At 46.4% G+C, this 18,436-nt stretch overlaps 1 protein-coding gene across 3 annotated transcripts in view; it reads right to left on the bottom strand.

Moving 5' to 3' along the window:
- Positions 1-909: 909 nt before the first annotated feature.
- Positions 910-18,436, bottom strand: part of LOC147443162 (folylpolyglutamate synthase-like) — a 109,491-nt gene continuing 91,964 nt past the window's right edge. For 2 of the 3 annotated variants that reach the window (XM_086529071.1, XM_086529073.1), the window contains exons 11-15: positions 5,446-5,757; positions 2,930-3,008; positions 2,687-2,854; positions 2,482-2,612; positions 910-1,821 (exon numbers count right to left, since the gene is read on the bottom strand). In XM_086529071.1, coding sequence (XP_086385197.1) covers positions 1,762-1,821; positions 2,482-2,612; positions 2,687-2,854; positions 2,930-3,008; positions 5,446-5,757 — 750 coding nt within the window. In that variant the 3' untranslated portion in view covers positions 910-1,761. The remainder of the gene's footprint in view (positions 1,822-2,481; positions 2,613-2,686; positions 2,855-2,929; positions 3,009-5,445; positions 5,758-18,436) is intronic. The other variant, XM_086529072.1, reaches the window with a different exon arrangement.

Raw genomic sequence — 18,436 nt, 5'->3', positions numbered from 1 at the left:
TCCTGATATCTAGATGAATCGAATCCTGACGTACGAGTCTAGTGATCTTTGTCCCTATATGATATAAAGAGGGTGCATCCAAGGAGTACTGAAACGGAGGCAGTCTATACATGCTGAAACCATGATGTCATCTGTACATACCAGCATGTTGTATCCCCCTGTAGCGCCTACTGCCAAGATGACTCTAGGGCTAGCCTAGCATATCTAGCTCTGGGGAGGTCACATAAACTACGCATGAAGGATAATGATCTAGTAAGTGCCTCGACTGGGAGGGAGGGGGCGGTGGTGAGACAGCTAGCTCAGCTCGAATAATCTCATGTGGCACGGAGGCCTTAGCCTGAATCATCCGAGAAATCATAGAGACTAAAGGCCTCTCCATCCATCAGTGCTACCAGATATGACGTGGTGGTCCACTGAGGGTCTCCATATATGAACTCCGTAAAGCATAGCTGAAGCCACTATTGTCAAAAGCTAGAGCTTTGTTCGAGGATCCTAAAATTGAACCTACAAACACATCCTCTCCAATCCTCCCAAGGCTGCATAAGCTCTCGTCAGTCTAGTCTTTGCTACTTTCAATGAAAACATCGGTCCACTGAAGACTACCCCAAGATAGATGTATGCCTCTGCATACTCCACCGTCTGTTGGCCATATGTAACTGTGGCCCACTGTGATGTGATGTCACCATAACCTAGGTTTTGCCAAGGTTAACAAACAATTCACTATCATGAGCAAATGTGTACAAACCGTGTAAGGGACAATGCATCCCCTCCGGATCATCTCGGCCATCTTCTAAACACACACGGTGACAACATTGTCCCTCGTGGCATCCAAAGATATAAATTCAATTATAAAAAAATACAAGGAAACTCACAAGGGAAGAAAAGACTAAGGGAAAAGTAAGAAGAAGATGCATAAGAAGCTCACATTCTATGCATGCTATATAACCATTTTAAACAAAGAATACAAGGTTCGTTTGAATCCTCAAAATGGAGCTTTTCATTTTCTCCATAATCACTCCTCTGTGGCAAAGTAGATGTTATTTATTTTACAAAATTATGGAGACCGATACGGCCATCTTCTAAATTAGATAAGATGACAACATCCACCTTGCTGCAAAGGCTCTTTACACGATTTTATATTTGTCCAAAGTTTGCCTCACCACCTTACCAGTTGTAGTACCTTATATGTAAAGCCCGAGCAGAACGTGTCGTCCACAGCTACAAGAGATGATTCTTTTGTATCTTTGTGTAGCCTAGTTGAGAGTAATGCTACAATAGAATCCAAAACTGCAAGCTCATATATGGAGTGTGTAAAGTGAAGAGTTTGCATATTGCTTTTTGCTAGCATTGCTACTCTCATGTTGAGAAGAACCATGTAAAGAAGCACACAGAGATGTTACTTTTCTTTGGAAAACCTTTTTGGATGCTCTTTCCATAAAGAGTTGATTGTACAAACCATGCTGGGTATCTTGGTCAAGATCACAATTAAGCACTAAGCGCCACAGGACTTTCCTTCATAGGTTACAAATGAATTTGGCTATTCTCTACTACAAAAAAATGCTTTTGATGGATAATCACATCGGACATTCAAAGTCCGCTGAAAGTCGTTGCCTCATTTTTTAGTGTTTCTTGGCTAACAATGAGGACTCCCTTTGATATGTGGAATTTACTGCCCTTCACCACCAAACCTCCTTTTTAGCATGTCAGAGTAATTGCAAACTTTGCCCAGCTTCAGAGTGCTCCTTTTGATGGATTGAGGTTCTATTTTTTTAACATTCGAAGGACATCTCCGACAAGGTGAAGGGATCCAGTCACCAACACCTGGTGAACAATTATAAGGATCTCTCTCTCTCTCTCTCTCTCTCTCTCTCTCTCTCTCTCTCTCTCTCTCTCTCTCTCTCTCACACACACACACACACACACACACACACACACACACACAGACAAACACAGCTCATATCTGACATATCTTGTGACTTCTGGTCTGATAAGTCTGCCCTCCAAAAATATTGGCAAGCCATCCTGATCTTTCACTTGTTTACTGGTATAGGGGGAGACAGCCACGCGAAGGGCATCACCCACCTGAAGGCACAATTTCTGTTGTAGCTTGGGCAAATTGCGCAATCTCCTCATAAAGACAACACTGTGCAGAAAAACACTACGATGCATGACCAATCTGACTTCATTTATGTACAGAATGTACATAAGCTTGCAGAAGGGCCCGCCCCCAGTCTTGTTTTAGATTGCAACTTTGCTACTCGTGTGATACAAACAACCTTATACACTCCATCATAGGTGCAAATTCACCTTCAACATCACCACTTGCTACATTCTATACAGTCCCTATTATCTGCTTCTCCCCCCCCACCCCCCCAAAAAAAAAGACAAAGGAAAACAGATATCCCATTGTCTGTTACTAAAGACACAAAAAAACTGTTCATTTCTTCTTTATTCAACCTCAGGAAAGGACTCCAAACTGACCTGCAACTTATGAGAAGAATGATCATGACAGTATTGACGAAGTAGATCTAATGCAGCTGGCAAGGAAGGCACCACACAACTCCGAACACCACCAAACAGCTCACTTGTTTTGTTTTGCTTCTCAGCTGTACCTTTAATGAAATCAAAGTTAAATACACCAATTACATTGATAAAGAAGTATGCATAACAATTGGCTGACCATTACCTCCACTTTGAGATTGAGGTAAACTGTCATATACTTTTTGAATGGAGTTCTCCCATGACAGGTCCTCATTTTCAGAGCTTCCATCTTTTGTAGCTGATGGAAGGTCGACAGTGACTTGTGTATATGAAGACAGACCCGGGACAAACATTGCATGATGAAAAGGAAAGCCTGGCCATAGCTGATTTTACTGTCAGTTAAATGATCATAAGAGAAGTCTCAAGATCAACTAAAACAATCTCCTACCATGATTATCACATGTATTGATGAGACGAGGTAGTAATACAGTGGGGTCGCGCTGTGGCATACAGTTAAACAGCAAGACCTGATAAACCCAAAAAAAAAGGGAAAAAGTGATCTTTCCTGTTAAAAGGTGACTTAATCCACGCCTCCAGTAATAACTGCAGAATCTTCAAAGTTGATAGCCTTTGAAAATAACAAGGAAGAACCTCAATCCAATCCTAACCTTGCTATTCTCCTTCACGACATGATACCACCTGATCTCTTTAAGGTTTCACCTCACTTTCAAGACCCTTGCAGTTTCTCATACATAAACATCTGAATCCATTTCTTTCATGAAACATCTGAATCCATTTCTTTCATGCATAGCCAAGTGTTTGAATTAAGTCACAAACAACTTACATACCCTGTACTCATGTATGGCAAGTTGCAACTCCCACAAGCTATCCTGCACCCACATTTGATAGGGCCCCATAAAAGTACTTACGGAAGCTGAGTGGGTCTACTAATTTCCCTGAAAAGAAGGTGTCACCAAAGGATGACCTGCTGCAGATGGGATGTGGCACAAATGCTAATGTGGCAGCACAATGGTGTGGCAGATAGCTGCTGATGTGGCATGCGATGACAAGGCAGCTGTTTTTCTCTTGCGCTTTTCCCTAAGAAGATGCTTTTATCAGTTTGCTATTCTTGTAAAACCAAATCGGTTCAAGAGAGTTCTTTTTTCAGAAACTCAAGCTGAAAAAGAGAGCCTAGTGCTCAATTTCGTCCACTCTCCAAGTCGGATTGCCTTCTTTGGGTTGCAGGGAATTGTTGTTATGTGTTGCATTAATAAAGAGAAGTACCGCAAGGGCACCTACCTTAGGGGCCAATACTTCTCCGAGGGGAACTCAGCCCTTGCCACATGCACATGGGCTCGATGTGCCTCGAGGACATGCAACAACGGACCAGAGCCAACCCATAAACTAAGGTAATCCTAGAAGAGGGTGTACCAGCACCTTTGTGATCCTCTTCGTGAGATCTACATGTCCGGAGAGTTCCATTAGTTCACTTAGAACACCTAATAGCCCTCATTACATTAATGATTTACATGAGGTCTAGTTGGTTGACAGGGCGGTTTTAGGGGCATCCCTCACCCTCATCCAGTGTTTTTGTAGCCCCTCCTCTCAGCTAGGCACCCATTTCTCTTGCATTTTTCTGTTGTGCATGGCAGATCTGTTGTGAGTCACCCTCGACTACAGAATTTAGGAGCTATTCATCACAAGAACAAGGAGAACAAGCAATCCTCATCTGTATTTTGGTGCAGCCAGTAATCAGCCATTAGATCTGCAGATTTCAGCCCATAGATGGATAGAAAAAGAGTTGGATATAACCCTAGAAGCCTCTCAAATCAGATCTGTCCCTTAGATCTCCTATTGCACGTCATCAACAGCCAAGAAAACCCCTAGATCTAGCTTCTCCATTCAGGTAGACAGCAGCCCCAAAAAATGCCTGTCACAAAAAGTTTCTTGAAGTGACTTCTCAGCAGCAAATTGTCTCAAAGAGAGCAATAGCCAGTGCCAAGATAGCCGGTACCAACTCGGTATTCAGAGAGATCTCCGTCGAAGGTACCACTATCTTTGCATGAGCATCAAGGTACGGTTATTGTACACCTCGTTCAATTTCTCAAAACTGGATGAAAGGTCCTTGAGAGGGTTGTTTGGGATCAATAGATGTGTGATCTTTTCTCTCTATCTCCCTATCACTTTCCCTGCCAGATCTACTTTCTATCTATTCAGACCTATCATCCTCTATAGAAAATGTATCTCTCACTACCAGGTCTGCCTAATCAAAATTTAAAGATTCATCTTTTGTCACAAAATGGTGACTTGTCACTACCGTATCTGACCTGAGAGTAGTACTGCAGAGAAGAGCTGATTCAGTCAGATTGACAAGCAGAAACATCCGAAGCTTTCTATGTAGGTTGTCTTTGAGCCCATGATTTTCCGCAATTGCTCTCTGCATACTCTCTGCCTAGCAATTTTATAGTTGCCACATAGGAAATGCACAGCAGATAAGCCACGAGGTTAATACACATACAGCCTGAGCACATTGAACAATTACCCAGGAAAAAGCCATCCAAGTTTGATATGAAGGACTGAATCTGCTAACAAATCAGGACGCATTCACTTTCATTTTTATTCTTGGTTTTAAAGAGTGCACACATGCACGAGCCCCAGAACTCCTACACCCAAACACGTACCCATTCTATATTTGAGAGAAGGGTAATCAGACTTGTGCAAAATTTATTACCATCCCAAAAATTTCAAAGAAAACCCATAATTCTAAAAGACAGCTCCAAACACAATTGAAATTCCAGGAAAGACAAGGCCACCAAAATCCAAATGAAGCAATTTATGACGGTATTAGGCCCTTCTTCAAGCCACCTTAGATCGTCTAGAAAAATCTTTATCAATCATTGACAATCTCAGGATCTTCAATCAGATCATTAAGTAAAACTGTTTAGAGCAATTTCAAATAATTACCCTTTTTGATGTTCCATCAGTTTTATGGATTTTGAATATGGAAGATCCCCCTTTATTGGCAGCATGCGCATCAAGTTGTTCATTGCTCATATCTGTCGCATGCAGCTCTCTTTCGCTAGTACAATTTGCTTTGTGAACAGCCACACAAAACCATCTCCCACAAACCTCCATACTTTCTGGGCTATGAGCACCATCAAGAAAAAACGACAATCCTTTCACAGCTTGATCTTGTATCTGCTGAGCACGCCCTAGAAGTTGAGCACTAATGAGCCCTTTGATGTATGGTTCAGGAAGATAGCCCTTGGACATAGCCTGTGCAAGTCTGCCATATTATATAAGGTTTCAAAATCTCTCTCTCTCTCTCTCTCTCTCTCTCTCTCTCTCTCTCTCTCTCTCTCTCTCTCTCTCTCTCTCTCTCTCTCTCTCTCAAACAGTCACAGATGGACTTCCGACGCCTAGTACGGTGGAAAAAGAGAGCTTTCTTGGCTCGACTCGAGCAGGATCTATATCAGCTATTCTTGAGTCAGGACTCGCAGGAGGCATGGCGGCTCTTTCATGAGCAGTCCCCCCCCCCCCCCCCCCCCCCCCCCCCCCCTTGCAATTTCCTCCACAGAGACCTGGGGTCAGTACGCATCATCCTTGTACACAGTACCTGGACAACCGCCCCTCCCCAACCCCCCCGACCCATGCCCACACACATGTGCTTTTTTCACCGCTGAGATGGTGAAAAAAGCCATTGACAGGATGAGGACTGGGAGAGCATATGATCATGATGGCTTAGTCGCTGAGCATTTCATGCATGCCAAAGACTTACTAGCAGAGCTTCTCACAGTTATGTTTAACCGTGCCATGTGTGAGGGCCTACCGGACACTTGGAGCCTATCTACAATCGTACCTATCTTCAAGGCAGGAGACCCCATGGAGCCTGGGAATTATCGCACTATTATGATTTGGGCACACATTGGCACGGTTGTATGCATCCATTCTTGAGCAACAGCTGAGTAGATGGGCAGAGAGGGAAGGAATGCGTGCAACTGGGCAGGCAGGGTTCAGGAGAGGCTTCTCTACTCTTGACCATATCTTCACACTCAGGGCCATCATCGAGGAAGGCAGATCTCATGGGAGACGGATCTATTGTAGCTTTGTGGACTTCCGCAAAGCTTTTGACACAGTACCCAAAGCTAGATTGATGCGCAGATTACAAGAAATGGGAGTACCCACAGAGCTCATTTGGGGGATCATGGCATTGTACAGATCAGTAGTAGGGCATGTATGCACCCCGGAGGGACTTTCTACACCGGTTCACTCCACTATTGGGGTGAAGCAAGGCTGCCTGCTCTCTCCTACTCTTTTCGGTATGTATGTGGATGAGGTTTCTGACTACATTGACAGCGATGGGGATAAAGGTGCACAGCTGGCAGGGACATGGATTCCACTTCTGTTATATGCTGATGATATTGTGTTGATCTCCGAATCCCCAGAGGGAATGCAACGTCAACTGGATACTCTGCATACCTTTGCCCACGAAAGTGGTTTGTCTGTCAACCTTGGTAGAACCAAGGTTATGGTGTTTAATACCACCCCACAGTGGATCAGGAGGTCAGCACCTACATTCACATACGGCCAGGAGACTGTGGAGTACACAGACGCTTACACTTACCTTGGAGTGGTTTTCAGCAGACCCACATTCTCACTCAGAAGAGCAGCAGAGACCACACTGACTAGAGCCCACGCAGCACTGGGTAGATTGGAGAGGATGTGTTCGCAGGTTCAGTTTCAGGAGCCCCGGACGAAGCTCTGGCTCTTTGACACCTTGGTGGCTTCAGCATTGCTCTATGGGGCTGAGATATGGGGGCCCTCTTTGGATCACCACAGGAGGTCGGGTCGCACAGACGGATGGGGGAACATGGAGAAACCTCTCGTCTCTATGATCTCGCGGCTCATTAGAACCAAGGCATCAGTACCACGGGCCATTATCCGCGCAGAGCTAGCGGCCCCCCCACTAGTGGTGGAGGCGCTCACCAGATCAGTCTCCTTCATAAACCGCACATGGGAACTTCCCAGAGACAGATATGCTCGCATGGCACTTGAGTCCTCTCGACAATTAGCCATACAAGGAGATACACCATGCTGGTATGGGGAGATGACATCATGGTTTCAGGCGCATGGGTTCAGCATAGACAGGCTGCCACCATTCCAGTACTCATTGGATGCACCATCTCTCATTCTTACACGGTCGGAGATCACCAAGCTCATCCGCCAAGACCTGACCCAGCTAGACACTAGGAGGACATGGATACAACCAGCACAAGAATTGGGCACGAAGATGGCTTTCTACAGAGACCACCTTCTCCAACTTACGGAAGATGGTTTTGTGACGAGACCAAGCACTTGTCTCATGGGATACGATGTGCTATTGGCCAACTACGCACATCGTCTCACCAGCTACGGATTGAAACTGGGAGATACAGCGGAGTACCAACAGAGGCCAGGACATGCCCATTGTGTGACATGTAACCGGAGACAGAGCTGCATTATACATGCCGCTGCCCTGTCTACTACGAGATACGAGGTCGCTTCCATTGCTTGTTCAGAGAGGGTTTTGGACCACTCGCAAGAGTAATGGGATACGAAGATCAGAGATGCCTAGGTTTGTTCTTGCTCGAGCTGCGCAGACACAGAGAGAGCCTGATGAATGGCAGGGCTAGCCAGTCTCAAAGACGGATCACAGACTTCTTCAGAGCAGAAACAGGACAGCCGCAAGAGCCACTCCCACAACAGAGCTCCCCCTCGTCTCACACCAGCGGCACATTGATCGACCGAGCGATTGATCTGGGGAAATCCAGGCGCCCACGACTGCGAAGGACTACACAGCACCAATGGAGGCTACGTCAAAAGATTCGGAGCACGCTGGCCAGGCATGCACGACGCTTGGTTAGACTACTAACCATAGAGGAAATTGATGAGATTCGCCAACGACCGATGCTAGATTTTTTGTGATAAACCGCCCATTTTTGCTTAGTCTTTTTCTTAGCTCACGTCAACCAACCTAGGATCCCATAGTATATATCTTTGTTTTGTACTGTTGGTAGGTTATTTTCGTTACTCTGACTTTGTATCAGATCCACCACCTTGTAACTTGCTGTTCTTTTGAAGACGTTAATATAACATTTCATTTCATTTGTATGCCACATGTGGTGGGATACAAATGGGAGACAGCCCACAGAACAGTCACGAGATCTGAGCATGGGAGTAGAGGTTCAGGAGGAGTAGCGGTGTTGTTTAGGGAGGAGCTACAGCCACTACTACATATTGTACGGAGAGATGATCAGGCTAGATACATGTGGGTGAGGCTGAGAGCTGACACAGGTCGATTTCTATATATTGCTATATGTTACTTCCCCCCCAGTACGTCAGTATATGCTGTATCCAGAGGGCAGTCACCTTTCTCAATTCTAGATGATGATATATGGGAGTTTTCTAGGGATGGTGATATCATCCTCCTAGGAGACTTCAATGCTCGAACGGGCAACTGTCAGACAGTCTTCTACGACACCTCAGATGAGATGCTTAGAGAGTTGGATGTGGGTGAGCTGGGGTTTGACAGATGCTCACATGACAGAGAGCAGACTGAGTATGGGAGATACCTCACGGAGATGACGACTACACATGGGCTAGCCATACTTAATGGCTTACAGCGGTTTCCTGGAGCAGCAGGCTTCACATGCTTTCCACACAGACATGGGGCCAGTACAGTGGACTATGTTATGACACAGCCGAGCTTTATTCCTTGTATTCAGGATTTCACGGTGGGAGCCAGACCAGTGGGCGTAGCAGTGGATCATGCTCTCTTGACACTGTCCGTATCTTTTCAGTTTAGTACAGCCCAAAAATCAGGAGGCAGGTCACACACCCGTTATACATTTACACCAGAGACTGACTCGGTTTATACAGAGGCGATCTGGGATCGTCTATGCACAGTTGCTCCAGGCCTCTCAGTAGAGGAGTGCACTACTTTATTGACTGAGACACTACATGATGCAGCATCAGAGGCATACCCACACACTCAACCGGATCGGAGGCGACATTCTGGGAGCATGCCCTAGAATAGTTGGTATGATGAGGAGTGCAGAGAGATGAGAGCCCAGCTTCAGAGGGATCTTCATTTAGGAGTCATCACCTACAGACAGTCGCGGATTGCTTTCCGGCGCCTTGTGCGAAAGAAGAAACGAGCTTACCTGGCCCAGATGGAGCAAGACTTGTATCAGTTGTTCTTGAGTAGAGACTCAGGCGAGGCATGGCGACTCTTCCATGAGCACTCCCCTCCCCCAGTGATTACTTCTCCTGATGTGTGGGGCCAGTATGCGACATCGTTATATACGGTTCCTGGGCAGGATCCCCTTCCAGATCCTACAGAGCCATGTCCACCTACGAGCACCTTCTTTACCACTGAGATGGTAAAGAGAGCCATTGACAGGATGAGGACCAGGAGGGCTTACGATCATGACGGTCTAGTAGCGGAGCACTTTATACATGCTAGGGATATGCTGATGGAGGTTCTTGCAGTGTTGTTCAATCGTGCCATGTGTGAGGGATTACCTGAGACTTGGAGGTTGTCTACTATTGTGCCTATATTCAAGGCAGGTGATCCTACAGAGCCTGGAAATTACCGCACTATTATGGTTGGACACACACTGGCACGATTGTATGCATCCATTATTGAGCAGCAGTTGAGTAACTGGGCAGAGGGTGAGGGTGTACGGGCAAAGGGACAGGCAGGTTTCAGGAGGGGTTTCTCCACTCTTGACCATATTCTGACACTCAGAGCTATCATTGAGGAGGGCAGGTCACATGGGAGACGGATTTATTGTAGCTTTGTGGATTTCCGCAAAGCATTTGACATGGTACCGAGAGCTCGACTGATGCGCAGACTGCAGGAGATGGGGGTGCCCACAGTGTTGATTTGGGGGATTATGGCTTTATACAGATCAGTGATGGGACATGTACGCACCCCAGAGGGGATATCTGACTTAGTTCACTCCACTATCGGGGTGAAACAGGGTTGCCCATTGTCTCCTACTCTATTTGGTATGTATGTTGATGAGGTGTCTGATTACATTGACAGAGAGGGTGATAGAGGTGCCCAGCTGGCAGGGACGTGGATCCCATTGTTGTTATATGCTGATGATATTGTCTTGATCTCTGACTCACCAGAGGGTATGCAGCGACAGTTGGATGCATTACACAGTTTTGCAGAGGATAGTGGATTGTCTGTAAACCTTGGTAAAACCAAGGTCATGGTGTTTAACACCACACCGCAGTGGATCAGGAGATCGGCACCGACCTTCACGTATGGTCAAGAGATTGTGGAGTATACAGATGCATACACTTACCTTGGGATAGTCTTCATTGGGCCGAGGTTTTCTTTGGGGAGAGCAGCAAAGACTAGACTGACCAGAGCTTATGCGGCCTTGGGAGGCTTGGAGAGGATGTGTTCGCAGGTTCAGTTCCAGGAACCTCGGACAAAGTTATGGCTCTTTGATACTTTAGTAGCCTCAGCTATGATGTATGGGGTACAGGTATGGGGACCTTCTGTAGGCCAGGATGGTTGGAGAGGTATGGAGAGGCCCTTGGTATCTATGATCTCCCGATTGATTAGAGCCAAGGCCTCCGTACCTCACGCGATCATTCGAGCAGAGCTAGCTGCCCCCCCCATGGAGATTGAGGCGCTTACCAGATCAGTGTCCTTTGTGCACAGCCTATGGGATACTACTAGAGACAGATATGCTAGATTGGCCCTTGAGTATTCCAGACAGTTAGCTCTACAGGGGGACACTTCATGCTGGTATGCACAGATGACTTCATGGTTTCAGACGCATGGCTTCACCATGGACAGGTTGCCCCCTTTCCAGTATTCTCTTCAGGCACCCTCGCTGTCTCTTACACGGGTGGAGATCACTAGACTCATTCGTCAGGACCTGATCTAGCTCGACACCAGGAGGACATGGATAGAGCCGCCTCAGGAGTTGAGCACAAAGATGGCTTTCTATAGAGAGCATCTTCTCCACCTCACAGGAGATGGGTTTGTGATTCGACCCAGCTACATGGACACACATATGTCTCATGGTTTGCGTTGTGCCATTGGTCAGATACGCACATCCTCACATCAGCTCGAGATTGAGACCGGTAGATTCAGAGGGATACCAGCAGACAGCAGGATATGCCGATTATGCCAGAGAGAGCCAGAGACAGAGTTGCACTACATATGTCATTGCACAGTGTTCTATGAGATACGGGGGCGTTTCCACTGCTTATTCAGAGAGGGTTTTGGTCCTCTATCTAGGGTCATGAGTTATGAGGATCAGAGATGTCTTGGACTATATCTACTTGAGTTACACAGGTATAGAGACACTTTACTGGGGAGAGCTAGAGAGAGGCAGTCCCAGAGACACATTACAGATTTCTTTTCACTAGATATGGGACAGCCAGAGGAGCAGCCACCACTGCAGAGCTCGTCCCACACTCATTCGACCACTACTGGCACTCTCATCGACCGAGCATTGGAGCTACAGAGATACAGACGACCGCGACTGAGGAGAGGAGCTACACAGCATCGACGGAGACTACAACAGAAGATTCGAGCCATACTCTCTCGACATCCAGAGTGCAGATGAGGATGGATCCTCACCATTTCTTCCATCTTTGTTTCACACACTGTTACATCCAGTTTACCGGGTACCTATTGTATCAGCTGCTACACCCACGTAGTTTTAGATTGTAGTAGTAGTAGTAGTATTTTGTTCCACTTCTAGTTCTTTTCTAGTTCTTTTGTACCCAGACATGGTATTAGATTCACTATTTTGTAACTGATTGGTCTCATAGGTCATTTTGGCCTTTTGAAGACGTTAATATAACATTTCATTTCATTTCTCTCTCTCTCTCTCTCTCTCTCTCTCTCTCTCTCTCTCTCTCTCTCAACTCGAGCTTTGACCCTTTGCATTACATAAAATCGACCATAAATCCATCTACAAGAAATATGGGAAAAAACCTAACGAATGTACAATGAGATCATGGGTCAAAATCTCGTAACAAACCACAGGATACATCTCATGATAAAGATACTCTAAACAGGTAGTGAAGTGTAGCTATCTGGATAGTGATCAAGTCTACACGAATCTGCCCAAGACTATGTCCACCTTAGGCGGTCTGGTGAAAACCACCAAGTCCAGTGCTATTTATCTGACTGATATAAAGCATCCTCAGTGAAAAACTCCTATAGTAGCTCACACAAGCCAAAGGACTGTGAAAACCCTAGGCCGTGCCTCCAAAATCATCTGCATCCACTCTTAACATTGCCTGATGGTGTACCCCAAAAAAGGAAGTGGATCTACGACACCAACAAAACTTTAAGAGAGGCAAGGGGACCCACTCCACCTCAAAAGCCAAGGGAAGGTACCAAGATGCACATCTCTATGGCCTCTCTAAACTCACTCTCAAACAAATCTGCAAATTGTCTGCTCTCCATAAAATAATTGGCCTCAACCATTGTTTCTAAGAATCTTCATCCCAGAGGATGCCTCCCTCTCAACATGAAGATCTCGATTACCAACAAGCGGATATCAACACTTAAAGTTAAAGTGAAGGAGTGGAAGAAAGAGATGGAGGAAACCTTTCTTCAAAAGACGGAGGAATGGAAAGAGGAGAAGAAGAACCTATGCGAAAGGATTTCTTGCGTCGAAGAGCAAGCAGCTTCACAAGAAGCCACAATCCAAACTCTCCAAGGTGAACTTCTTGCAGCAAAAAGTGGGCGGCTCGAAGAAGGCGAAATTCAGCCATCCATGATGAAAGAATTGAATACCATGAGAGAAGAAATACGGGTTATCAAGGAAGATGAGGAGAAGAAGTCATGGGCCGCGGTCATCTCCGCAACACAAAAGAAAGTAGAGGAGGCCGAAAAATGGATTGAGGTCACCAAGAAAGGGAAAGCTAAGGAAGCTCCTGTCGTCGTCATCGCCATCGTCGGCAAGTCCGAGCATTGTTTGATCCCCGGGTTGAGAGAGAGACCCACTCTTGTTAACATGACCCTCGAAGAGGAACAAAGGCGAAGATGCGGGCTCTACATGTGAGGTAACTAACCGCAAGGACATAAACAATGTGGAAAAAGAGGTCACAATTCTCACATCCATGATGGGGGTGGACAAGCCTTCACATGCAAAGCCATGGAGAGTGGGCAAGAAGAGTGATGGCCCGGGAGAATCTTCAAAAGAGAGAACTCTCATACTACACTTCCCCTTCTTGGAAGAGAAGCAGAAATTCCTAAAAAAGAGGCCTACTCTCAAGAAGACAGGTATTTTCCTTGGTGACGATCTCACTTTTTTACTTTTTACTTTTTTGGCCTAGAGCGCATATGAGAGAGGTAATGCCAGAGATTACGGCGGCAAGGGAGAAGGGAAAGACGGCCTTTTACAGAGATGGTCGGGTGGTGATTGTAGAGCGGCACTCTACATGACGGTGTGCCACCTATGAGATCACATTGAAGATGGCTATTTGGATATGTAATGGATCTATGAGGTTGGACGTTGGTGCCTTTGAGGACAATTTCAGAGAGAGGGACATTGTTTTTTTCTCAGACTCATCAAGCCCATGGATAGCTTATGCCACATGTGGTGGGATACAGATGGGAGAAAGCCCATAGGACAGTCGCGAAATCTGAGCATGGGAATACAGGTTCAGGAGAAGTAGCAGTGCTATTTAGAGAGGAGTTACAACCACTACTACATATTGTACAGAGAGATGATCATGCTAGATACATGTGGGTGAGGCTGAGAGCTGACACATGCCGATTTCTATACATTGCCATACGTTACTCCCCCCCCCCCCCCCCAGTAGGTCAGTATATGCTCCACCCACAGGACAATCGCCTTTTGCTATACTAGATGATGATATATGGGAGTTTTCTAGGGATGGTGATACCATCCTCCTAGGGGACATCAATGCCCGAACGGGCAACTCTCAAACACTCTTCTATGACACTTCCGATGAGATGCTTAGAGAGCTGGATGTGGGTGACTTGGGGCTTGACAGATGCTCACATGATAGAAAGCAGACGGAGTATGGGAGATACCTCATGGAGATGATGACCACACATGCATTAGCCATACTTAATGGATTACAACAATTTCTTGGAGCAGCCGGTTTCACATGCTTTCCACACAGACACGACGGGGCCAGTACAGTGGACTATGTTATGGCATACCCGAGCTTTATTCCTTGTATTCAGGATTTCATAGTGGGAGCCAGACCAGAGGGTGTGGCAGTGGATCATGCTCTTTTGACATTGTCCGTTTCATTTCAGTATAGTACAGCCGAGACATCAGGAGGCAGGTCACATACCCATTATACATTTACACCAGAGACCGACTTGGTTTATATAGAGGAGATCTATAGCCGTCTATGCACAGCTAGTCTTGGTCTCTTAGTGGAGTGCACCACTTTACTGACTGAGACACTACATGGTGCAGCATTTGAGGTATACCCACACACACTCAGCCGGGTCGGAGGCAACATTCTAGGAGCATGCCCCAAAATTGTTGGTATGATGAGGAGTGCATAGAGATGAGAGCCCAGCTCCAGAGGGATCTTCTTTTAGGAGTCATCACTTACAGACAGTCTCGGATTGCTTCCCAGCCTTGTGCGGCGGAAAAAACGAGCTTACTTGGCACAGATGGAGCGAGACTTGTATCAGTTGTTCTTGAGTAGAGACTCTAGAGAGGCATGGCGATTCTTTCATGAGCACTCCCCTCCTCCAATGATTACTTCTCCCGATGTGTGGGGAGAATATGCAACATCGTTATATACAATTCATGGACACGACCCCCTTCCATATCCTACATAACCTATTTAATAGTGGTTTGGGCTCTCACTTCTCAGAGCATTTGGATGCAGAGTTTGAGAGAGTCCCGACCACTCGCTTGTACTTTGAGTTACAGATTAATACAAAGAGAAATACCGAAAGGCGTGCCGATCTTTGGGGCCAACATCTCTAGGCACGGAACTCCGTCGGGCCAGTGTCAAATCAATTGTGAATTGTGAACTATCTGAAGTGATTTCTTGTGGTGTCGCGGTGGATTCTCGACTTAGAGTGTCCAAGTCTGTTACAGTACCTTTTCATTTCTTTTTATTTTCGGTACTCAGACATTGTATCAGATTCACCACATTGTAACTTTTTGGTTTTATAGGTCATTTTGGCCTTCATTGTACTGCTTAGTTTAGGATCCCGCAGTATTTATATTTTGTTATCCTAGTTTAATTTATTTTGTTACTCTGACTTTGTATCAGATACACCGCATTGTAACTTTCTGGTCTCATAGGTCACTTTGGCCTTTTGAAGACGTTAATATAACATTTCATTTCTCTCTCTCTCTCTCTCTCTCTCTCTCTCTCTCTCTCTCTCTCTCTCTCTCTCTCTCTCTCTCTCTCTCTAACATTTTCACGAGTATTCTTCTACACTTGCCATTACATCTACAGAGACTTGGGAGTACATATGCAGCCTCTCTCTACTCGATCCCAGGGCAGCAGTCCTTACCTAATCCCCCAGAGCCTTGTCCACAGACTTGCACTTTCTTCACTGCTGAGATGGTAAAGAAAGCCCTTGACAGGATGAAGACTGGGAGAGCTTATGACCATGATGGTTTGGTGGCTGAACACTTTATACATGCTAGAGATATGCTTGCAGAGCTGATTGCAGTGATGTTCAACCGAGCCATGTGAGGGATTTCCTAGCACTTGGAGCTTATCCACTATTGTGCCTATCTTCAAGGCAGAAGACCCTATGGAGCCAGGGAACTACCGTACCATCATGATTGGACACACTTTGGCTAGGTTGTATGCATCTATTATCGAGCATCACCTCAGTAGATGGGCAGAGAGACAGGGCATACGGGCTTTAGGACAGGCGGGCTTCAAGAAGGGACTCTCTACTCTTGATCATATACTGACGCTCAGAGCTCTCATTGAGGAGGGTAGAGCGCACGGCAAGAGGATCTACTGTAGCTTTGTGGATTTCCGCAAAGCCTTTGACACGGTCCCTAGAGCCAGGTTGATGCACAGATTACATGAGCTGGGTGTGCCCACAGAGCTAATTTGGGGGATTATGGCCCTGTACAGGACAGTAGTGGGACAGGTACGCACTCCAGAGGGTATGTCTGGTCTAGTTCACTCCACCATTGGGGTGAAACAGGGATGCCCACTCTTCCCTACTCTCTTTGGGATGTACATTGATGAGGTTTCAGACTACATAGAGAGGGACGGTGGCAGCGGAGCACAGTTGGCGGGCACATGGATTTCCTTGCTGTTATATGCGGATGATATTGTCTTGATTTCTGATTCTCCAGAGGGGATGAAGCGTCATCTGGATGCTTTACATAATTTTGTTCACGATAGTGATATGTCTGTAAACCTTAGCAAGACTAAGGTTATGGTGTTTAACACCGCACCACAGTGGGTCAGACAGTCAGCTCCTGCATTTACTTATGGCCATCAGCCAGTGGAGTATACAGATGCATACACATACTTGGGGGTGGTCTTTAGCGGCCCAGGGTTTTTCTTTGAGGAGACAGAGATGAGACTGACAAGAGCACATACAGCTTTGGGGAGATTAGAGAGGATGTGTTCACAGATCCAGAACCTCGTACAAAGCTTTGGCTCTTCGATACCTTAGTGACCTCAGCCATGCTATATGGAGTTCAGATATGGGGCCCTTCCGTGGCTCATAGCAGTCGCCCTAGTAGTACTGATGGGTGGAGATGCATGGAGAGACCTCTGGTTTCCATGATTTCGCGGATGATTAGAGCCAAAGCCTCAGTACCACATGAGATTATCCGCGCAGAGCTGGCTGCCCCCCCGCTGGTGGTAGAGGCACTCACTAGATCAGTCTCCTTTTTACATAGCATCTGGGAGCTCCCCAGAGACAGGTATGCACGTTTAGCACTGGAGTCTTCTCGGCAGCTGGCTTCACAAGGAGATAGAGCATGTTGGTATGCACAGATGACCTCTTGGTTCCAGATTCATGGTTTTAGCATAGACAGGCTACCACCCTTCTAGTATTCGCTGGATGCACCCTCCTTGTCCCTTACTCGGACAGAGGTTAGCAGACTCATCAGACAGGATGTGACTCAACGGAACACCAGGAGGACTTGGATAGAGCCGACCCATGAGCTAGGCACGAAGATGTCTTTCTACAGGGAGCATCTTCTCCAGCTCATAGAGGACGGTTTTGTGACTAGACCTAGCTACATGGACACACACCTGTCATATGGCTTACGATGTGCCATTGGTCAGATACGCACATCTTCTAATCAGCTGGAGATTGAGGTGGGTATATTTAGCAGAGTACCAGCAGAGGCCAGAATATGTCAGTTCTGCCATTTGGAGACAGAGACAGAGCTGCACTATATATGCCATTGCCCAGTTTACTATGAGATACGAGACTGTTTTCATTGCCTCTTTAGGGATGGTTTTTGGGCCACTGTCTCGAGTTATGAGATACCAAGATCAGAGATGCCTTGGGCTATTCTTGCTAGAGCTGCGCAGACACAGAGAGAGCCTCTTGAGGAGATCAGATAGGGGGAGACAGTCCCAGAGGGAGATCACTGATTTCTTTCGTGTGGAGACGCGCCAGTCAGAGGAGCAAGATCCAGAGCAACCTCCAGGACCTACCTGCACTAGAGATATACTGATTGACATGATTGACAAGGCCATGGAGCTTGGGAGATCTAGACGCCCGCGATTGCGAGGATCATCACTGCATCGACGGAGGATTCATCAGAGGATCAGGATCATTCTAGCACGATATGGGAGACGCCCAGCCAGAGTGCTTACTATGGAGGACATTGATGAGATTCGCCAGCGGCCGATGCTGGACATCTTGGGACCCTGATGTGCAGATGCTCCCTCACCCTCAGTTTCTTCATGTGCATGAGTTTGTATCATT

The sequence above is a fragment of the Adiantum capillus-veneris genome, chromosome 14, assembly GCF_014529385.1.
Source record: "Adiantum capillus-veneris isolate H3 chromosome 14, ASM1452938v2, whole genome shotgun sequence".
Lineage (NCBI taxonomy): Eukaryota > Viridiplantae > Streptophyta > Polypodiopsida > Polypodiales > Pteridaceae > Adiantum > Adiantum capillus-veneris.
This window is presented reverse-complemented; position numbering and strand designations above follow the sequence as displayed.